At 37.6% G+C, this 24151-nt stretch overlaps 1 protein-coding gene across 1 annotated transcript; it reads right to left on the bottom strand.

Moving 5' to 3' along the window:
- Positions 1-917: 917 nt before the first annotated feature.
- On the bottom strand, positions 918-21344 carry ANKMY2 (ankyrin repeat and MYND domain containing 2; the record flags this gene model as incomplete). Its single annotated transcript, XM_009583200.1, has 9 exons — positions 918-1141; positions 3406-3547; positions 3967-4095; positions 5927-6062; positions 7215-7429; positions 8568-8728; positions 10924-11022; positions 12906-13044; positions 21280-21344. Coding segments are annotated over 9 exons (1310 nt in total), but the record flags the coding sequence as incomplete, so codon positions are not given.
- Between the last annotated feature and the right edge of the window lie 2807 nt (positions 21345-24151).

Here is a 24151-nt window from a genome sequence, read left to right as displayed (position 1 = left end):
CACACGTGAATTTTCACATTTAATTCACTGTGACCATGTTCAGCATGAGCAATATTAAGCATCTTTTATGTTTATGAAATAATTCACAAGCAACATCCCAGTGTGCTCTAAGGCATTTTTACCTGAAAGCTGAGATTTAGAAACCATTATTCTTGTCAGTCAAAATAGTTTAAATCATTCTGGTCTTCCCTTCATTAGACTTTGACAAACTTGGAATATTTTTGACCAAACCAACAGTGAAATAATTCTGTTGAAACACACATTTCAGTCAGCTTGAGACATTTGAAACAGCAGTATCATTTAATAAAATTGCCACAAAATAGACACTATTGTTGTACACTCACTAATCAAAAATATTTACAGTAATATCACGAAAAGTTGAGAATTCAGATGAGTATCTTCAGAAACCTACCTGCTACTGAATTCCTGCAGATAAAGCCTCATAAAATGGTGTAAAAAAGCAATTTAACAGTTGGCTCCCCAATGCTTTTCAATACAGTTCTGTGTACTTGCAGAAAAAAATATTTAAATTACAGTTAAAATAGATTTTAGGTTCTGAAAACACGAATAATCCAAATCAAATGCTTTTTATTTTTCACTAAGTGGCTGATTAACCACAGATACTCATAATTTTTTACTATGCTTACTGTTGGTATACATACAGATGGATCTATGCCACTCTATTTTTTATCAGATAATAAATACCTATTTTTGACAATCTACAACAGAACCTGAAGTATTTATAGACAAATTAGCCAGTATTTCATCTCAAGATGAATATAGACATGCTGTCTTTCAAAGGGAGTCTTGTGCAAGCCATGCTGTAAGAACTCAGACATGGTCAGCATAAAAAATTCTTTAGGACCCTTGAGGTACAGGGACGTAGCCAGAACACTTAGTCCCTTCCTACCCTCTTCTTACTCCTCAGAATCTTGAATTTTTTGAAAAGCAATGTCAGCTAAGCCAGTCTCATTTTTCAGTGGACTTTCAGGGTACAAGTCTAGTGCCTCCGTCTCTTTGGTAAATTCAGGTTCTTCCATTTGGTCAGTAGCGTGATTTGGATCCACTTCTTTGGTAGCATCTGAACAAGGGTCTGACTGTTCTTCACTTGTAGAACTATCCTCTACTGGCTGCACTTCATCTAAACAAAAGAGAAATCGCATCATCGCTAAACACTGAACTCATCTGCAAAAAAACATTTTTATTGTTGAAGAGTAATAAACACTAGGAAACTTTGCATCAATTACAGAAGTGATTAATTTAACAAAGCTTCATCAAAAAAGACCTAAGACATTAGAGTTCTGCTTAAGCTGGTGCAAGATTACTCTGAAACTAACTCTACACAAAGCTTTCATTAATTTATCTTCAATTTTGCCATACTTCTTTTAATATGTAGAGGAGCAGAGTGGGACACTACAGTTATTTTAACTTTCAATTCCAACATGCTTTATCAACACTATTCTTACAGGTAGATTTTCAAAGAATGGCTGCAGGCTGGTTAAACACAGAATACAGGTGGGTTTTGTTTTTCTTTAAAAAAAAAAAAGAGGCATGTACATGATTATGTAGAAAGCATTTTTGCATATAACAGACTGAAGAAATTATTTGCTAATCAACAGTTGACCACAATGAACTTTGGTTGAAGTGAGTCATCCTAACATTTATAACCTAACTGCATGGAGCAGGATCAGCTATTGCACCTTTACTTTTCAAGCAATGTTTTCAGAGAAAAGAATTGTTAAGTAACTTTTGCCTTGATTCTGCTAAGTAGGGGTTGTATGCTAGCAATTCTGAAAAGAAAGAGGGGAAAGCCTAGTTGAGGGCCCTGGCACCTTCACAAGGAGTTCATCTTGGTCTCTTATTCTCTGTTATGATTGATAGCCAGTTGAAAACACTGTCACAGTTAGCCACAACACTGCCAAAGCCCTGCCTAGGTCTCATTTCGCTATGGACCTAGCTGCCTGAAGCACAGGCTGAAGCATAGACTTCCTTAACACTCATCCTTGTACAGTGGAAACTCTTAAAACTCTTGGTTTTGCTTGTAGTTGCAGCTGTGGGATTTTTTTTTTTCCCCTTCCCCATCCCTCCCCCCGCCTGGATGTAAAGGATTTGTAGGGGATAGTATTAGCTTTTTGAAACAAAACTGCTGTTGATAAGAGCACCTTTGATACAACACTATTCACAAGGTGACTTGAAGCTAGGATGAATTCACTGTCACGCTAACAACGCATAATCTGGTAAGGTCCATGGTGTGTTGGCCATGTAGCTGAAGAAGTTAGTGAAGATTAACATATAGGTAGTGCAGTAGTAACATGTCAAAAAATATTAGCTTCCCTTTTTAGGAAAGGAGGGACAAGAGCTATCCACGAAGGTCCTGTCTCCACCTCTGAAGAGGAGGGCACCTGGCCACTGACTTGTTCAGTTAATAGGAACCTGCAAGTGTGTGTATTTGTCACCAGTGTGAGGCACCACACTGCTCACAGCCCATTATGTTTTGCTGTATTGGTATGCAATATATTCAGGGATTTCTAGTATCCTTGCCTCCAACTTCCATAGTCGTCTTGATCCCATGCAACAACAACTCTTGTAACAGGACCATCACAGGAAGCTGTTGAAAACTTCAATAATTACTAATTTATTAGTAATTCATATCCTGCTACAGTTTTTACAGTCCAGCTGAAGTGAAGAATACTACCATAAGAGAAGTGTGATTTGTCCAGTGCACTTCTACAATCCTTAAAACAAGGGAAAGGGAATCTATTAAATTGTGAAAGAGAAAAAGTGATTTTCCTATTATTTCACTCACAAAAACATTGTATCAGAGTAAGTTAAGGGGGGTGAGTGTGATACAGTGTTTTTTCTGTTTAATTAATAATTATGTATTAATGATTTGCTTACTGAAGGGAGAAAAACACCATTAACAGTTCAAAGAGTAATGCTTGCTTTCTTCACATTCAAAGTACACAACACAACTTGATACTGTGATTATGAAAAAGAAAGCATTACAGGAGAATTAACATCTACATTAACCTTTGCAACTGGAAGGAGTGGGCTGCTTTCTTATTATCCAACTTGTCCTAACACCTCCAACGAAAGGTAGAGTAGCATGAAACTTCTGCATGATTTTGATTAAAGATTTGGATTTTGAAACAGTGCAGTGTAATTCAGAATGCTTTACTTGTAGAAACCTGTGTAACTCTAGCATTAAAAACCAGATTTTAGAAAGTACTAGCATTTGTAAATTGAAAGACTAGAATTCCAACAAATGCAGGTATGCTGTTATGTTACAACAAAGATTTTTCTTTCAGCCTCAGCCGTTACAGATTTTAAGACCTGTTACTATTGTTCCTTGTGATGTGCAGTTAATGCAGCATTAGTTTCAGCAAGCGAACTACAGATCCTAACCTTTCTTTTGCTTTTTTTCTTGCTTCCTTTTTTCTTTGGCAGCTTCTAGTTCTTGTTTCTCATGAATTTCTTTCAGGGTCTTGCAGACTTTTTTGTGGGTAAACCAGTGTATTTTCTGGCAGTTCTGGTCGCAGTACATCACCTGAAAGTTACCAGAGCTATCAATTCATCTTTATGTACTGAAAAAATACACAATATTCTTATATTTCTTAGTGTACTAAGTTAAATCTCGCTATGTATATTACTTATGGTATTTTTAAGCAATTTGTAAGGTCATACGGAGTGATTCTAACCTATATAAAACTCTATAAAGAATAGCTTGTTTTGGTAACTCTAAACATACAGAAATTTTACTCTTTCTTCATACACAGTTGGAAATCCAAGTACTCCTACTTGTGAATTTCAGGCATCTCTCCCAGAAGTAGATGGCTTGCACGTTTTCAGTGTAGGCATACATGCCATTCCTCGTAAGTCTACACAGTAAATAGTCAACCATTCAAAATCCTCAGCACCTCAGTGGCACTATTTTTTGATTCATTATAACTATTTATGGATTCTTACCATTTTACATACTGAACATCTTTTGTCTGCTCCCTTTCCCCCACAAGTTGTACAGAATTCAGCATCCACAAAACCCACTTGGCCAGTAATAGCTTGTGTAAGTACAGAAAAAGCTGTAGGATCAGAACCCTGAAAGGTAAGACAAGAGTTGGTAATGAGATTAAAAAACAACACTATCATAAAGAGGGACACGTAAGAGAACAACAAAACACGCAATGCAAGCTTCCAAGCGGCTAGCTGCAGTCTCACTGAAGGTGCCACAGCAGCAAGAACATAAAAGTAAATCATAGAACTTCAACTAACATGCACAACCTAACATTTATAGAGTTAGATAAATTTTTGTATATAAAGTTAACTTAGTCCTTAGCTTCTGCAGAAGGGAGGATAAAAATTATCATTTTTCACTCTGTAAATTATTAATAATACTATTAATGAACTCAGTGTTCTTTACACACTGTCATCCGCTTGTAGATCATATGCAGCAGGTTTTCGCATAGTCTCTGTGCTGGCACACAGAAAGATATTTTGCTTGTCACTGAAATATTATTGTGCTTAGTGCACGCAGATACCACAGACCAAATGGTCAGAACACAGAGTCTTCAAAACAATTATTTGCATATTATTATTTAGATATTATTTGCAGTATCCTTCCCATGCAATACAAGCAGTAAGATTTAGTATATTTTACTGGTAACCATAAATTACAACTATTCTTTTGGGCAATCATGTAAACATTAGAGGAAAAAAATGCCGAGTTGCTCCAGCTCTAAGTAAATCCTTAAAATGTTAGACTACCATGGAATATGCATGATCATAACTACTATGACAATGCTGAGATGCCCAAACTGAATCTAAGTAATTGTGCATGCCTAAGGTCAAGGCCTTCCAGACAATTAAAGATTTACAGCATCTCCTCCTTCCCAGCTCTGCAAAATGTACAGAAATCCAATACAACAAACTGTATTTCTTTAATGGGAGAAGGCAGAAAAGACGGCAAGCTCTTCTAAGAAAAAAGACAGGAAGGAAAATGTTTACTCTAAAGCAAGTCTTAATGCATCATGACGGCTTATGTTTTCACACTGTGTTTATTTTTCTGGCTTAGACAAACAGTAGGGATTGCATTAAGCCTCAGGACATTTTATTAGACTGGAGCCACTTAAGATGGAGGCTATTTTTAATTCACTTAGCATAACCCAAACACATCACAGAATTGTTCCACTTCCCCAGCGTTAGTGCATACAACATCTAGCTCTCAGAGACCAGAGAGAACATTCTTGAAAGAGAGTAACAACTCTTGAGCAAGATTTATTATGAACTAATAGTACTACAATGAAGAGTGTGTTAGCAAAGATATATGAGGAAAACTGAAGTTAGATTTTTTACTTGTAATTTTGATTTCCTAATTTAGATATACATTTTACTCTATATTGCATCATCTTGCCTCTCCCTGTGATAAAAGGAGCTTTACAGAATGTTTTCCCTTTTTCTACCATCATGTATTACCAACTTTTGGTGTACACTAGAAATACATTAAATCTAGGAAATTATTTGATCTTAAATTGAATTTAGACATTGTGAAAAAAGAGTGCAAAATGGGTTTCATCTGTGTCTGAATCGACAATTTGTAAAAGTGAATTGGCAAAGAAAAACTGAATAGACATCCCAGAGTAGGAAAAGAAAGCTCTGACACAGAAACAAACTGTTCCAATTTTCTTTAAAAGCTAAGGTATTTAAGCATTCATTATGGGCACAGGAAAAAACCTACTAGTTGAAGTATTTTAGAGCATTTTCCTGCAATATGTAAAATAAAATTCCAGTTTGGCAGAGAGTTCAGGGACTTTAAAATGCCTTTGCTTAATATAATACATTGCAGAAGCTGAGAAACAGAAAGATGGCTTTGTTTAAACTGAATTACTATGCAAGTTGCTTAGGAAATATTTTCTTGATAGGAAAAACTTACTATTTCAACAGGAGCAATACTTCTCACGAGCTGCTGGAGCAACGTAGCTTCACAGTAAGGAAACTTTCGGATACTTTCTCGAATTAGCTTCTCTTGATATACAGGGAAACCATCTTTATCCCTTCCTTTCAAGAGACTAAATTTTTTAAAACCGAAGTCAAACAAGAAATCACATAGTAAATGTTCAAGAACAAATACACAGCATGCTGTACTCTGTCCTCCTGACTCTGTCCTCTTTCAAATTATAGAGAAGAATTATAATTAAAAATAATGCGACAACTTCAAATGCAACAGTGTTTAAAATGCAAATGAAATTATTTTTATTCTAATGCACAATCATTATAAAATACAAAATAACTAAATGTATGCTCTGAAACCACTACTTACTAATTCAGCCACACAGAGAAAAATAATCATCCACAGGTAGACTAGTACCTACACCAGACTGAAGTAGCAAAATGCTTTGTTGTGTTTAAAAATGAGCATTGTAAAAATAAAGACTGAAGAATACACAATACTTCAAAATACAAAATTCTGCTTTACATATGTTTAATAACGTGTTATAGTCCTGATGCTTCTATATTTATCTGGTTGGCTCCTACTTTTTTATATGGATCTCTGATGAACTATTTGATTTCAGTATGTGAAAGCTGACTTTATAATTTATTTTCAGTATCACAGAGAAATCCACGGAGGTCTATGGGGAATGTGATCCTTCTAAAAGCCAGGCCATTTACTTTGATACTTAAGATCAGGCAGCTGGTTTTGTAACTCTGAGCAGGTTCTGAAGATCTAAGTGATTTAAGAGTCCAAGTCTCATCCAGAGCCAGTGGGATTTGCAGTTCTCGGTGGCTTAAGTGTTTTTGAAAAAAAATCTCACCCTGTATGACTGCTGGAGAGCAAAACAGCAAGAGAAATGTTCCCAGATGATCCATATCGGACATTGAGAAATTCTTTTTTCAAGCCTATCACTCCCCTTTTTCTCCACCACATGTTGCGCTCTGCTGCTTCATAGTGTATGTGCGATTGCCAAGCTCTAACCAGTTCCAGCAGGGAGCTGAAACTCTAGGAATGTTTCCTTTGTACCCCAGGAAAGGACAACGCCGCTTCAGACAGAAAAAAGGGAGTCAGTGCCACCCTGAAGTGACTGCAACTGGGATTATTTCAAAATTTACTTGGCATAGCCTTTATCCAAGACAATCCAATCTATTACTACAGCTGTCTTTTTCTGGTATCTGTAAAGTTGATTCATACATATGCCTTCAGACCTCTCTGTAGAAATACATACCTTTTGATAAATCCATCTAGTTTATCCTCTCGCTCTTTTAAGAATGTAATACATTTCTGGAAGATGCAACTGATGTAGTGCATTTTCATAGCAAGTACTTCATTCATATCTTTCTGCTTCATACATTTCTCACAAATTAGATCCAGAACCCTATAACATTTCTGCAGTGCTTCTACTTCGGCCAATAGAGGGTTCTCTTTTACCAGCAACACAATCTATGAGAAAGATTGAAGAAAATGTAATCCAATTAGGAACCAATATTTTTAAACTTGTGCATCAGCATTAAAGGTTATATAGCTCATTGTAGCTATATTTCAGTGGAGTTTCTAATACTCCTCTACTTCCTCCTTATGCAGTCTTCCCCTTCTTTTTTTCAGTCATTATTTAATATTACTATTTAGTATATTGTAATTCACAGTTCACATAAAAGAAACATTCAAAATTAGGACTGATATTAAAAATAACAAGGATTTTTCCAGAATAAGAACCTGAAGAATCAAAACCATTTCAAAATAAACAGTTACAGAAACTACCATACACTGTCCTAAAATCTCTTTCCTTTTGAACACCTAAAATAAACTGGACTTGTATGATTTAAGCAGTTTCACAGAACACACTAACCTCACATCATCTTGGAGTACTTCAGGTAGACTAGTAAAGCACTGAACTTACGATTTTAAGAGGAAACTGTATTATATTCTACTCACTACATTAGCTGCCACTGGTACATTACTGTTTGTATGTACTGCAAATACCTGTTTGGCAACTGTTGACAAATTCCTAACTTTGAATAGCAAGCCCAAGGACTTTGTGTTTGAATTTATATATACTAATTTCTCTGAACTACACTGGAAGAGCAAACCATAAGAGACATTATTTTCAGCAAATACACTGGGAAGTAAAAATAAACATCTCTTGCCCACACTTCCAGAAACAGCAGCAGATGTTACTATGGTGAACCAGTGATGAAGGTAGGAAGATACATGCTGAGACAAGCATTGAGAGAACAACAAGATTTTGTTAAGATAGGAAATTGTTTGTGTTTCCACTTCAAGTGGGGCTCGGAAAAAAAGAAAGCCAAAAAAGAAAGCTATTCATGGTTATTGATGCAAAAAATAAGAATCCCTCCACTTGAAGATGTTAGTTCAAGATTCAGGTGTATATAAACACTGAAATAGCTTCATTTTTGAGTCATGTCTAAATGTTGAGCCCGATTCTTTCTCACTTTCAGAAGCATCTGAATTAACAGATAATCCTTTTGATCTTAACTGGACTCTGAAGAGTTGAATGCTTTCTGACATAAAGAAACAGCTCCCATGCCAACTAACATACACAATTTACATATTACTCCACCTTAACAGGATGCATGTTAGTAGTAGTAATAATTTTATGTAGAGGCCCAGCTAATTTGACTGGCAGTTTTGGTTCTTTATCTAAGCCTTGTGGTTTAGTATAGTAGTCCAGCCTTTCACGTGGAAAGAAGTTGTTGATGACGGTCACACAGTCATGTTGACCTAGAGGCACACAAGAAAAAAAAAATCACCAATGAAATGAAATAATAACAAAAAAAAAAAAAGACCTAAAACCAAATCTAATGTAAGCAATACAGATGAGAATTACCCACACAGGAGCTTAGCATGATACGCTTTGCACTGGTAACAGGCAACTCTTGCCATTCTTTTACATTCAGTAAGTGTGACTTTTACAATCAGTAAATGTAACTTTCACCTTCAGTAAGCGTAACTTTCGTGTTCAGTAAGCATAACTTACTGACTCCCAGCAGGGAATGACTTCTTGAAATTTCATTTTGAAAACTCTACCCCCTTCCTGCATCCTCTTTCCCTTTTTTTTTTTTCCCTGGTAAGCCAAAACTAAGAGAATAGGTATTTCTCCCCAAAGTTATACTATACTAACAGTGCCATACTAGTGTTAAAATTTCTCACGTAAAGTTCTCTCCACTTTGTACTTTCAAAAATTAATGACATTTGCATTGGGACTTGAAAGTTTTCAGACCTGAAACAGATAGTAGTATATTAATCCAAAGCAGAGAAATTATAAGAACGGAACATGCTTAAAATTTACCAAAAAAAGGACTGTGATGAAAGTAACAAGATGAGAGAAGTTACAGCCCCTTCTTGCTTTCTACATCTGACAAAACGATGGATTACTTGGCTAAAGGGAAAGTAAAACTTAGCTTCTCTAGTTCAGGACCACATTCTTTAAATTGATTGATTTATCTTGGCAGTAATCCTATCAATCAGTAGAAGACACAGCCAACCAAATTCCAGCATTTAAAACCCTCCACTGTTTTAGAAGAGACTGTTCTAAGCTAATAGAGCACAGTATAAGACTAATGACATGGGAAGAAGTATCCTCACTTCCCACACACAAACAGATGAGTTAATGTTGATTGGACAGAGAACAAAAAAGAACAGGAATGGATTCCAATGTTCAGACTTCTACAGAGTAGCGTATCTCAGTATGCCTGAAAATATTTATTCTATCTTGGTGAGGTGATAAGACTTTAAACAAGAATTCTCCAAAATTATGTTGGAGATAACATTCCCCATTCACTAATAACTCAATTCAGCATCGCATTGGAAAAGACTCTCCAAATCCAAAGTATAATTAATAGGAGTGGACTTCTCTGACATATTAAGTGAATAGTTAAGGCTTTGCTGCTTGAACCTCAAGCGAGCAACGTCAATCTTTTCCTCTTTAAAAGACCAAAATGAGGTATGATTGAAATTCAAACTGCACTAACTCACTATTCAAGGAAGTAAATCTAAATGGCAAGGTAGGCTCTTGAATCCAGAACACCTAATGGACTTGCAAGAGAGTTCTCAGACACTTGAACAATATGAGAAGGTTGTGCTGAAGTGAAAATACAGGTCCTCATTTTTTGTGTTGTTGGGAAGGTCATCTAGACCTTCTGGTCACATTAAAATAACTCCACTTTATCTGGTAATGTTTTATCACATGTCCTTGCTAGAAATAAAGAAAAAGTGGTACATTTGGGAACGTTAATCCAGGAATCTCCCAGCACTGTCAAGATCGGTAAAGAAGTAAAAAGGCTTTAGAAAAAAAAGACAAGAAAAAGAAACACAACAACAGAAAAAAGCCTGGTTCCATGTTTTGCCCAGGATCACACAGCATACTGGAATGACAAATCTTTTGGCTTGTTCTAGTCAAGTTCAGGTAACAACTACCTCAGAACAGGTTCCGAGACTTCTCCCTCTTCCACATGCAGAGGGAGAAGGGCAGGAGGTGACTCACCGCTAGCACACAGCATGCTCATGGCAAAGCTCAGATGAGATTTCCTGACTCCTAGTGCTATGTTCGTTCCTTCCCTCAAAAGAAGCTCCAGTTACGCACTTTGTACGGCAGAAGCACATACCTCCACTTCAGACACCTCAGATGTTACCAGCTTCCTCATACTATTTGAAAAGTGATGACGTTGCAAAACCTTGCACACCTGGAGAACAGCAGCATCTATTCTTATAGATAAGATCATTTGTGCTTTTATGAAACAAAGCATGGGAACAGAACACAAATTGACTCTGTTATAGGATGAGATGTGGGAAAAAAGCTGAACAACTGTGTCAGTTCAGAACAGGTCATTAAGTAATGTTTCTCCAATAAAAAGCATCAGAATCTAACATTTTACTTCTTTAGGAATTTAGGAAATGATAATAGACTTTCACCTTACCCACAAAAGCAGCCATCTGAGCTGCTGTCCTTCCCACAGAGTTGACGACATCAGTCTCTGCTCCAGCCTCTAACATCATCCAGGTGATTTCTTTGTTTCCTGAATTTGGGAGGGAAGATATGGGAATGAGAGAGAACAAAACAGAACTTGTAATTCTTTATGTTGTAGAAAACAAGGTGTGAATTTCTTAAAGACCAGGAATTACAGCGAGGGAAGTGAATGTTCTTAATGTCATTATTTTAAGAATGGATTAAGAGAAAGGCACAGTGCTGCCTCCTTATTTATGGTTCCAGAGGGTCAAATCAAAGTAAAAACTAAATTCAGGCAGGGTGTAACTCTGCTCTCTGTAATGCACATTCAGCTCCCTGTGGTGCTTATGGGAGTCATATGCATATAACTACGCTAGAGTTTGGTCCCTCTGGATAGCAGTATAGGAGCAAATTCTACTAATCTAGTTTGACAGTTCAACTACAACATTTGCTATTCTAAGAAGAAAAACAAATCCAGTACTATTATGTAGCAGGAACATAAAGAAGGGAACAGATTGTTCCTTTCTCCACAGCGGGAACTGGGTGTTCAGACTGGGCTAAATACCAAGTAAAATGAAGCTAAAATTTGATGGGAAGATTAGATGACTTAATTGGTGCCCTTCAGAGACTAATAAGGACACTTGTCACCAGTCATGCTGGTCCTGCTTTCAAAGGTATTCTTACTTTATCAGTTTTTGTGCATATGCTAAGTACAGAAAAGTGAATATAAAAAAAGAAGGGGGTGGTGGATGGAAAGGAATGTTTCTGATTTAAAAACAAAGGCATTGCATCAGTAGTGCTCATGTACCTTTTGTACTCACAGGTAACAGACACTAAAATCAACATTCAGAAGCATTCAAGCCCAGGATGACAGGTTAAAAGCTCAGCTGTGAGAAAATGGTGAAAATCCAGCATTTTCCATAAAGCTGCAGTCATTTAACAACCTCTAAGAGTTTGTTCCCATCTTGCTGCAGCTCTGATATTACTCAATGCCACAGAACGCTTAAATTTCCCAGATCTTTTTACCAAAGTTTTAGCAGAAAAGCAATCTGAGGATCCAGTTAAGGTTCATATACACACCTTTCTTTTTTTGATGAAAGAAGGCAGAGTTTAAACTCTACCTGCTAAGAAATCTTACTTCCTTAGAATCTCCTTTCTGGGAAGGCATAAGTGGCCTGGTAAAGAAGATACTCAAAATAACCTAATATTCCCAAACCTAATCTTTTTCCCAGAAGAAACAACTTTTTTCATGTAATGTCTTTTTCTCGCTCAAGGAAATAATTGTTCCTTTCATCAGGGAAAAAGAATAGCAAGAGGAAAGCTGCAAACCACCGCTTGAGACAGGATAAGATATATACAGCTATAAGCACTCTTATGGAAAAAAAAAAAAAAGTAAGAGGAGAAGGAAAATTAATGTGAGAAAACATGTTTTTAAAACTTACTAAATATATTTTTAAAAGTCCACAAGATAATTGCAAAAATAATGTAGGAGAAAGGCAAAATTTGAAAAATACTGGATTGATCTGACATGCCTCAAATATTAATAAAAGCTACTGATTTGTAGTCCTAAAAAAAGGCAGTTTGGTGCAGCATCTTTTTCAGCGTAACACAGTATAATTAAACAGAATGTATCCCACTGCACAAGGAAACAGTCACAGGAGACTGAATTTTGAGATCTGACAAACACGACAAAGTGCAGATAGACTATATGCCTCAAAATACTGAACAAAGTCAATTTTTACATGAAAAAAGATCCCAAGCCTGAACAGTAGCTATCCTACTCCACTGTCCTGATGATTCTACTGGTCTTGACATATTTGCCTGGTTCACGTAAGTAACAGTAAACCTGAATAATAGAAAGGTGTCAACATTTTCCTTTAGATGATTAATTTATGGCAAATTGGACCCATCAATGTCATAAAAATCAGCAAGCTAAGTTTAGTAAGAAGTTACCTGAAAGTCCAGCAAACATCAGGGCAGTATACCCATGCTCATGTTCATTGCAGTTAACATCAGCCCCATGTCGCAAGAGCAACCTGCACATGTCTATTTTCCCTTTGTACGCTGCATGCATTAGAGGGGTCATGCCATGCTAACAAAAGAAAGAGAAAGGAAGTAGCATACAAAAAAGAATTCGTTATATCTCTTGATATTCATACCACTGATAATTTTTACTTGTACATACATACTCAGTATAACTACGAAAGCCTCACATAATGTTTAATTTAGCAACAATAAAAAAACCTCATAAAATCTTCATGAAAAAATATGGTTACTAACATGCAGTAGATTTTCCATTTCCATGTCACATTTCTGATTATGCGGTGCTACATACTTGAAAACAGACCAGTGTTGAATAAATGAAAACCATTTACCACTGATTTGGCATTAGCCTTTTGTATAAGACGTTAGCGTTAAAGACAACTAATGCTTCTGCTAGCGGGAAAAGCTTGTTTTAGAAAATTTGTTAGGTTCCTAAGTTATTTCTTTTCTCCCCTGCATTATATGATAAGCAACAAGAAAATTAGGAATAGGCTCGTGTTGGTTTTGCCATTACAAAGATTTGCAGTTTCTGAAACCCATCTTGCTCATTTTTAGTCATGATTACCGGTAATTGTGCTACCCTCCTCTCTCCCATTTATCCACCCTTTTGGTATTGTGTCTGTGATCTTACATCAGCCAGAGATCTGAAAGCCCTTGTAAAAATACACAGCTCTAACTAGACTTTAACAACCACACAGTCTCAAACCTTGCCTTTTGATAAGCTGCACCAGTACAAAAGGGATTAGCTTCAGCAAGGGAGGCACTGAGTTTTTGTTGGAGTTGCACTGGTGTAATTATAAATGCAAACTGGGCAAACCCTAGGGGAAATTTTCAGAACTAGGGTGAACTGTTAGTGCAGGCTCCCTCCCTCTCAAAGGGCAGGGAGAAGCACATTTCTGAGAAAAATGCATGACATTCCGTTTTTAGAACTTGATATGCTTTTTCCAATATGCTGTTTATTTTCACTTAATATCAAGTCATAGTAATTGCCCAAGAACATTCTCCAACGCTGAATACAAGGGGGTGTGCTTTAGTTTGTCCCTAAAGGAAATCAAAATGCCATTTTTGTCCTTTTTTTGCAAGTTAAGGCTGTGTGCATGAATACATTCATGTACACCATTACCACAGCTCTGTAAACGCACGGTAATGTGATACTCTGAAATAATGTAATTGTCAGTTGGAGCCTTAATATATTTCTTGTTTCAGTTTATGATAAAGTAAAACCCAATTGAGTTAAATTCATCAGTATAATTTTCAAAAAAATTCCAAAAGGTGAGAGAAATTGGGAAAGTTAAAATTATAATAACAATTTTAAAGTATTGTATTTTCATTATTCCCCATCCTAACTGAAAACAATAAAAAATGATTACTTGATGCATTATATTTTAGTAACCCGAAATATTTTGGTAAACTGCAATATAAACCACCATTAAAGAAACAAAAGACCTGAAGAGATCACATCACAAACATGAAACAAATTTGTGATTGTTTTTGCTAGGTTTCATTTGTGGTCTTATAAAGGTAAGTAAAGGCTTTCTATCCTAATATATAAAATATAACATAACATATTATATTATACTACACTATGTTACGTTATGTTCTATTATATTGACAGCAATTTTTATGGGCCAATCCCAGTGTGAAGTCATAGTATAGATTCGCCTCCTTTAGCAGCGCAGAAGAATACTGCTGTAAGGGAATATGAACACAGTAAGGTTTTAGACTGGAGAAGGAACTTTAAGAAAACAATGACTTTAAGTTTGGTTATATCTTGAATGCCACTTTCAATAAAAAAATCTGTCTGAAGATTACAGGACAAAGGAAAGGGTCGGGGGGGGGGTTTTGTCATCCCCTCCTCCTGGGAAACTTCTTTTAAAAGCCTTTGATTAAATTTTGAAAGCATCAGGCTCTGGTGTGGATCAAAAAACCACATCAAGTAGAAAACACGTGGACAGTTGTTAGAAAATTGGATTTAAAGTCACACTAGCCTTTCACATTCATAGCAAACAAAAATGGCACAGGCTAGACACAAACTTATCTGGAAAAGCTTGGTATCCTGCATTACGTCCCTATACAGAAACTGAAATAACTGCAAATACTCTTCTCAGGCTGAATATCAAAGACAGGTCCAGCAACAGTTTGTGTTCTGACAGATGACATTTGGATTGTCAATACAACATACTTAAAAGACTAAACTAGCAGACAGTTTATTAAGCATAAAGATGAAACAAATTAATTATTGTTCCAGTATGGAACATAGGATGAAGAATCCATTTTCTAGCAGCTACTATCTAATATTCTTCTGACCAAAAATCCAGTCTTTTAATCTCATTCCCTAGGATAAAAATTAATCTTTCCCAGTTTTGTTTACTTTGCAGGGATGTTATGTGGTTTACAGGGAGCAAAATTAACATCTCCCATCTTCTGCAAGGCTATAAGTATTCCCTGTATGTCTGACTGTACAAAGGGAATAGAGTTTGCAGTGCCTCTAGAAATTGCTTGGCACCTCCCCTGAGCAGGTTCTTCAGCTCATCAACCAACAAGGACTCCCTGGCACAACAGGGCTATGCCTCATGGCCCAGCCAGCCCAGCCATTACACACCATCCTTCCCAGCTCCTGATGCTGAAAACATACCAGAAGCAGACTGAGGGATGGAATTCCAAGAGCTAAGCAGACCTAACGCTGCCATGGTGGGGGAGCCAACTGCAGAAGAAAAGAAAAAATACTACGGGGTCAGTGGGCTGAATCAGCTAACAAGGGAAGAAAAGGATGTGTGGGGAGGCAGGAGGGGCAGATGAGTACCAGAACTAGGGAGGGGTTGGACTCCAGCGCCAGAAGCAGGGGAAGAAGAAAGCAGGTCAGTCTCTCTCTCTTCATCACTTGGGAGAGGTGTACTTCCACAGGATGAATAAAAACAAATCGATGAATAAAGATAATAAACTGGGAAAGCAACCTTCTGCCTTCTAGGAACTACAGAGGAAGTTTTCAACAACACTGTTTCTCAACGTTCGTTGACCAGAGGAATTGGGGAGCAGGGGGTGGCCAGGGAACAAGAGTCAGGACAAACAAACAAACAAAAACCACAGACCATCTTGCATCCCAGTGACCTGTGCATATTTGGCAGAAAAAAATGACTGCGTTGTGACCATTTAAACACTCATGCTGACTACGTAAGAATACACATATGATACATGTATATTTTTAAAAGCCATTGTTTTGTGGATAACGTGCTGATGATTTGCTACTGAAGTAGCCACATAGACTTGCGTTACTCAAGAGAAAAGAGGAATCCAAGTGGTCCCAACGTTCCCAGTGTTTTACACTTCTTGTGCTCACTTCACCCTTCTTCTCAAATGTGGAAGCATGGCCAAGATGTGGCACACATGGGCTGGATCACACTGGAGCGGCTCCCTCAGCGCGTACTGGGGTACACTACGACACTGCATATGTGAATACTAGCTACCTAACTAGAGTTTAAGTCAGAGGTGATTTTGGTAAATAGAACCAGAAAAGAAAAGGGAAAAAAAAAAAAAAAAAGACTGTAAAAACCCTAGCTGAAAAACTGTCATAGACACTTGTATGCTGATATGCTGACACTGTTAAAGCATCCACCTCTCTCTTTCCCAGCTCATTTTGCAGTGAGGAACCCAGCCCCACATTAACAAGGAAAAAGTGCCTTATTTTATTCTTTAGATTCAGGCAACTAAACCAGTTCTATTCATTCAGAAAATTACAAACTAAACACATAGACTGGAGCTTTGGCTTTTATTTGAGACAGTATTTGGGAAGTTGCTAAAAAGGAAACAACTAATGTAAAAAGAGCAGGTGTCACAAGGAACACAGAAATACTAGTTGAGGAACATCTTCAAAATCAACTCTCCTAAATAAAAAGGAAGAACACTACTGAAATCAGACCAACTCATTAAGACTAGTTCAGGTAGGTATTTGGAATTGGACTGTAGAAATGTCTCTGACTTTTAACAGAAATGGTACTGAATGCTGCTAGTCTAGAAATACATGACTTGAATTTTCATTGGATGAAAGCCTTTAGAAATTTCACCCTTAAAGCTTTTAAGTAAGATTGCCCTTACCTATCTTAAACTTACTGCAAGCTGGATTTGGAAGCTAGTCAACAGATACACGCATGAATAATCTTAGCTACAGCCAAGTATGAACAAATTAGAATATGAAATACTGTTCAGTGAGTGTAGATAAGTCGATCGATCATAGCTATAATTCTCCTCCTTTATAGTCATCCTGCTGAGCTGTTGGTTTCACATATGTAACACATTAGATTTCTCTGATGATCTTTCTGTTCATCTGCAGCGATGAAAAGTTAAAGTCTACATCAGTCAGCGACCTGAATTGAAACCAGATAATTCTTAATAGCTGTTGAATTTTCTTTGGTTTGTGTTTTTTGAAATATTATGTAAAAAACATCAGAAGACAGAACTCTTTCTCCTCAATAAAGGCCAAGGATCTGGGCGTTTTCTGCTAGTATAGGAAGTTCATACTGGAATAGCAAGATAGATTAACTGAAGAACCGTCCACTGAACATAATGAGTAAAGCTATACATATCTCATACACTAATAAGCAGGCTGCTGCTGTAATTCCCAGGAAGTATTTACTTCTGTAATTAGCATATAGAAGTGGACTGTTTCTAAAAGATGTATTTTATTACAGAAGTGAACAGCTGAATTACCAAACTAGAGGGAAAAAAGTAATGCTGCTAATGCCAAATGATAGTTCTGTATATAAGAAGATTATGAACGACCTTAAAATTATTTTAAATACAGAAAAACTGTGAAGTCTTTTCAGGTCAAGTCTCTCTGCTTGATCTGCAGAGATCTGCAGAAAATATGGGATTGTAGTACTACAGTGCTCCTTCACAACCTTAACTACCAACAGGACTGAGGAAACTTCCACAGCTAGAAATCCCATGCACTTCCTCTAGACTGCCTTTCCGTAATAATCTGAAAGATCTTAGCCACACCCTGCAAATGGATGGACTTAAAGTCAGTAAACTGCCAACTGCCAAGTCACAACACTATTTACAAGCTCTGTACTCCCAGGGGAAAGAAAACTTCTGAACGCTTTCTTCCATACTACGTTCCCAAATTAGCAACCGCTCCATCTAAAATAGGACAAAAAAATGCACTTAAATGAAATATATTTGTGTTTATCTTGCATCCATTTCCATTGCCCATCTATTTGTCCTAATATTTTGGGATGCCTGAGCTTAAATGCCCCTGAAGTTTTAAAGTTGCCAGAATCAAACTGTTAAAGACAAGTTTTGTGGAAGAGCTATGTATTTCTTTGTTTTCATAAAGACAGTGATTAACCCTAAATACTTTCCTTTCTTTGACTACCTAAATCCACAAAGAAACAACAAAAAAAATTGATTTGATCATAAAAGATGCTGTGAAAAAAACAGGACTGTATCTGCTGGATATCTACAACCTTCTGGAAGATGGGCATCTGTGAAACTAATTTGAATAAAGGGGTCTTGCTCTGCTCCCGGTAGAGCACTGCAGATAGGAGGAGGTGAGGGTGAGTGAGTCTTGGCACATGGGCAGGAAAAGCAAATGGACTTAGGGGAGCGATTTTTTATTTTTTAAATACATGTAACAACAGCAGAAGCAATGCTGAAACACTGTGTCCAGCTCATGCCCACATTTTTGAAGGAAGAAGCTGAAACAACTGGAAAGGATTCCGAAAAGAGCCATGATTATAGCTCAATTACTGAAGAAACATAACTTTAGGCAAGATAGTTAAAAAGTCAATTTGGAAGATGTTAAAATATGACTTGGTCCTTGTCTAAAGGTACATAGAGAAAAGACTGCTGATTGTCAGTAGTTTTTAATCTAGAAAAAAGCAGATCTAAGCAGTTAGAATACACGGTCAAACCAAAATTAAAGGGACATCTTATGTGTTTATTTTTTAAAATCAGGAAGTGCAATATGTAACAGCCTGCTTCCACAGATGCTGTGGATTCTCCAGCCTGTGGAAATTATTAAATTGTGACTGCATGTTTGCTGTACCACAAATAGAAGAGAGAATTACATTAAACCCATGCTCATTCTGTGGATTCTCTCATGTAAAAAGGACTTCAAGGAAGGAAATGAGTTCTTAGTTCCCAGCTGAATTGTGCTCCCATTTCAACATCTAAGCATTCAATTTTCAGGGCTGTTTCCTCATTTCTTAATAAAATAAGTAACAGTAGTAATATAAATAATAACGTGAATTTCAGGATAAACAGCTAAGGCCGCAGAAGAAGAAAATAAGACCTGATGCATTCAAAGCAGTCTCCAGTTGTGGCAACACTGAATAGCAGATGAAGCTAATGTTTAACTGGGGATTCACACACTCTATTTAGGTATAGATATTAGAATAACACATTAGAGGGAAAACGGTTTATGACAGAAAAAATTCTAAAAGCTGACGTGAGAGGACTGATGGATTAAGAACCCTAAACAAATCTGAACCCTTTTCTGTTCAATATGCATCATTACACACCACTCTTGTGTGGGGATATCTTGTGGGGATAAAAAGGAGACTGCAAGAACTGCATTGCATGAACTTTTTAAGCCTTATGTACCCTTGGTGTATTTAGCCAGACGTGAGCATTAGGCAAGTATTGTTAATACTATTTCTTCTTTAACAATAGCCTGAGGCATAACTCAGTTATGGTTTCTATTAATAAACCATATCCTGTCAACAGTAATCCTGCATTAACACTGCATCAAGGGTGCAGTCATTCAGCACTAGTTCAGCAATTACAGCTTTTAAAGACCATGCAATAAAGCACACTTGCACATTGTATCTTATGTTCCTAAAATTTACTGTAAAGCTTAATTTGAGTAGTTTGTTAGAAGCTAGTTGAAATTCATACATTAGAAATTAAAGTTTAAATATTTAACTGTATTTAAGAACAATCAGAAAATGGATCTGTTGGCAGCACAAAAAAGGCCAACAATATTTCAGGAAGATAACCAGCAGATGAAGTGATAATTTTCCTTCATTCAGTATTCACAAGACCACATCTACAATATCCTGTCCAATTTTGGGCCTTCCAAACAGTACAGCAAAGACATGGATAAACTGCAGTGAGTTCAGTGGAGTACCACCAAGACATAGTAGGAACTTGAGCACTTGTGCAGTGAAGAGAGGCTGCAGGAACTGGGTTTGTTCAGCCTGGAGAAGAGATGGCTTTGGTGGGACCCAACAGCAGCCTGCCATGGCCTACAGGAAGATCATTGAGAAGACAGAGCCAAACTCTTCAGTTACGGTGGCAGGAAGGCAAGAGACAATGAGCATAAGTTGAAATAGAGGTTCAGACATAAGGGAAAAACATTTTCACTGTAAGCACAGTAAAGCAGTGGAACAAGTTGCCCAGAAATATTGTGCAGTCTCCATCCTTGGAGGTTTACAAGGCCAGACAGGATAAAACTCAGAGCAACCTCATCTGACCTCAGAGCTGAAGCTGCTTTGAGTGGGAGGCTGAACTAGAGACCTTCCGAGGTCCCTTCTAGCCTGAATTTCCCAGTGATCCTATGAAATTACATAGTTGGGAAAAAACAGAAACTGACATTTAAATTGATAAATTACACATTGATCTAACATAGAAGCTGGCCAATTACACTTTTGCTTCCGTGTTACACTTCATATTAATGTCGCTTTAGAAAAACATTGTAAAACGAAAAAGAAGAGGAAACAGATATGAACATCACACAAGGTTCCTTTCTCCACGAACTTCCTCCCATCTTCAGGCAGCACTTAAGGATTTTACCTTCTACATGTCTATACCCATCTGCCTCAGCAAAAGACTGTGTGTTTTCCACTTCTGACCTAGCTGCTCACTGACTATGTTTATGGTTCTGCACAGATAAGCCTTTGGGTGATGAGATGCAAGTGTGAGATGGGGACAGGTATTCTTTATCCACACTGTCTGCTGCTATCTAAGCAGAGGGACTACCGTTTGGTGGAAGTGACAAGAAGTCAGGGAGCACCCCCATGTGTCTTGCTGCAGTGTTCATCTTACCTTACAGACACCAAAGGTCATGCTGAAACTTGAGAGAAAACACAAACAGTGTAGTACTTTAAGTAATATTAATCTTTAAGCTTTCTTAAAAAAAAGTAAGAGCTCTTCAAAGGTTCATTATTCAGCTGCAGGATAGAAATATCTTCAGAGTCTGTATAGCAATGTTATTTAAGAAGGCGGCCTTCAGAGCTATTATTTTCCTTGCTAAACCCAGCATAATGCTTGTACAGTTTCGCTGTACCTCATCCAAGCAATTGACACGGACATTCTTGCTGCCCAGTAGCCTTCCAGCCTCCTCGGTGTTTCCTTTAATTAAAAAAAAAAAAAAAGACACAAAAAAAGAGAAAGGGGGATGAGAAAGGGAATAAATTGAGAATCAAGAGGAAAAAGATCAGTTCCATGTAGATTAACCACCAACAAATCAATTGCACTTAGTGAAGAGGCTTAGGAATGAACAGCGTTCTGTTCTAGAAGCTAAAAGCCAAAAAGTCACAACATCAAAGAGTAGCCTGAGAGCATGCACTAGAAGTAAACACCCAGTTTTTGTGAAGTAACTGATCTACACACACACAAGAACAGGACACTAATATGTCTCTTCATAAACTGCATCAGAACAATTCTGAATGAGTAAAATGATACTGAACATTTTAACACATTCTGTACTTTGACCTCTTTTGGAGCACCTTATATCTAAAAGAGCTATCTAAATTCTCACAAAAGGGAATTATCCCATTTCAAAGACTTGCCTGGTCAGAACGAAGCATGCTTTACAATCTACTCACATCTCCCTTCCTGTTTAAATTTGAAATTTGCAACATTCCACCTCCCAAGTCCACAAAAGTGGAAGGAATTTGCTTTTAGTAATAGAGAATAGAGGGGGAAAGGACAAGGACCAAGGTAGCTTGATCACTGACATTTCTAAAAATTGCCAAATGCATAAGCAGACTGAAGTCTGAAAAAAAAACTGTGCAAGGAAAAATAGGCCATAACTTTGTATTTTTCAACTTGCTACAAGAATCCTTTCAGTTAAGCCACAGATCTAAGAACCTGATTTAAAGCCCTTCGAAGGTCTATTCAGTAGTGTCAATGCAACTTCAACAGATATTCAAACAAACAGAAATAAAAGAACATTCAAAAAGTCTAAGCTTGGGGAATTAAATTTATTGCAAATTAACAGAAACTTCTGGTCACTGATTCAATCATAAGCAAAGCTCTTTCAGCAGTGATGTGCTTAATAAAAACAAGCATTACATCCCTCATTTTAATGACAGGCTTCATGTTTATCTTCACTATATCACAAGGAGGTGCTCTTCCAGAAAATTTTCAGCAAAGCAGCTCTTGCAACTTCAGTTTTGGCTCATTTTCTTTCAAAAAACATTACAAATACGAGAAATAATTTCTTTTCATAAAGCTTTTGGGGTGGTTTAACTATACTAAACAGGCTTCTTTACCCATTCTTTTTTTAAAATTAATTATTTTAGGGAAAAAAGCCAGTCACCTGAGTCATCTCACACACTTGATAAAGACCCAGTAAAACACATTGACTGACAGTCAGGGCACTGTCAACTAGCCTACTCCCCCAAATATTTTTTTTTTAAAACATGTGAGAAGCTTCTTAGGACCTCGAGTAGTTTTCAGAACATCATCCCAAAAAAAGAACAAACATCAGAAACAGCAAGTGTTCAAGGGGTGATCTTCAAAGTAAATTTTAATAAAGTACATTGCAAGTAAAGCAAAGCAAAGTTGCATTTACAAGTTCAGGTTCTGTATGACAAAACGTGGAAGGATTTCCAAACAAGACACTAAACTGATGGAAGTCAGACTTCTAGAATTGGCTAGGGCTTAAAGTTGGAGCCAGGCTGTTCATAGTGCTGCGTGGTAAGAGGCCAAGAGACAACAGGGAGAAGTTGAAAGAAGCAGTAGCTTCAGACTGGATGTAAGGAAAAACATTTTCACTATGAGCCCAGTAAGACAGCAGAACAGGTTGCCCAGAGACACTATGCAGCCTCCATCTTTGGAGGCTTTCAAGGCCTGACAGGATAAAGCCCTGAGCAGTCTCGTTTGACCTCACAGTTGACCTGTTTTGAGCAGCAGGTTGGCCTAGAGACCTTCTGAGGTCCCTTCCAACCTAAATTATCCCATGATCCTAGTCATAAGCTTCAGGTAAGTTAGACATAAGTGTCTGCAAGACGAAAGCAAGACGAAACTCTGCTTAAAGTGAGTCAATCAAACTGATTCTGATCCACAATAAATTCATCGCTGACCATCCTATGCTTGTGTCTCTGACACAGAGGAACATTTTAATAGAATTGAGAGTGAAGCCCCAAAACTATAAATAAAATTTCTTATGGGTTCGAATTACCTCAAAACTACATATAGAAATGTATGGAGCACATCAGGTGTTTTTTGTTTACCTCCAACTAATAAACATCGCTCACAATTTTCAAAATACCGTTTGGAGTATAACTACTTAGACAGGGCTGTGAAATTCATGTTGCTGGACCGTGAAATCCAACTGTTACAGCAAGCGTGACAGAAAGCGCCCCCAGCAATAAGCATATGTCACATAACGTGGTGAAACTGCAACGCTTACATGAAATACAAAATAAAACAGTCTAAGGGATAAGAAGTGTACTCTGGACAAGCTCAAGTTCTGTTAATTTAAGAACATCCTGTCTGCAAGGACATCCTGGTCTGGCAACAGCACATAGGGAAACCTGTAACAGGCTAAAGAACTGGATTATCCCCAAGAAAAGTTTTTTGCAGAGCACGTTAATACAAGTCATTAGATAAATGTCAATGTAATGATACAAACACATATAAGAAAGATGTAAGCTTCCCTTGGCAGAGTTGGACCCTCACAGCTGGGCTTCCCCAGCCTGAACTGCACAGCAACGCGCAGCCCCTCCACGCCTGGCAAGCAGCCCCCTTTGCCTTCCCTGGACGACACAGGCCTGCCCCACGTACGGCCAGTGTGAGGGAGAAGCGCGTTCTGATTTCCAGGGGAACAGCCATTTTCCCCGTTTGGCAGAAGGGCGACGGGGCCCAAAGGCGGGGGCTGGAAAGCAGGCAGGCCCCCATCACGGGCCCCCGAGGACGGCGACCCGAGGAGC

Source organism: Fulmarus glacialis, unplaced genomic scaffold, assembly GCF_000690835.1.
Source record: "Fulmarus glacialis isolate BGI_N327 unplaced genomic scaffold, ASM69083v1 scaffold11488, whole genome shotgun sequence".
Classification (NCBI taxonomy): Eukaryota; Metazoa; Chordata; class Aves; order Procellariiformes; family Procellariidae; genus Fulmarus; species Fulmarus glacialis.
The sequence above is the reverse complement of the archived record's forward strand: the minus strand, read 5'-3'. Positions and strand labels throughout refer to the sequence as shown.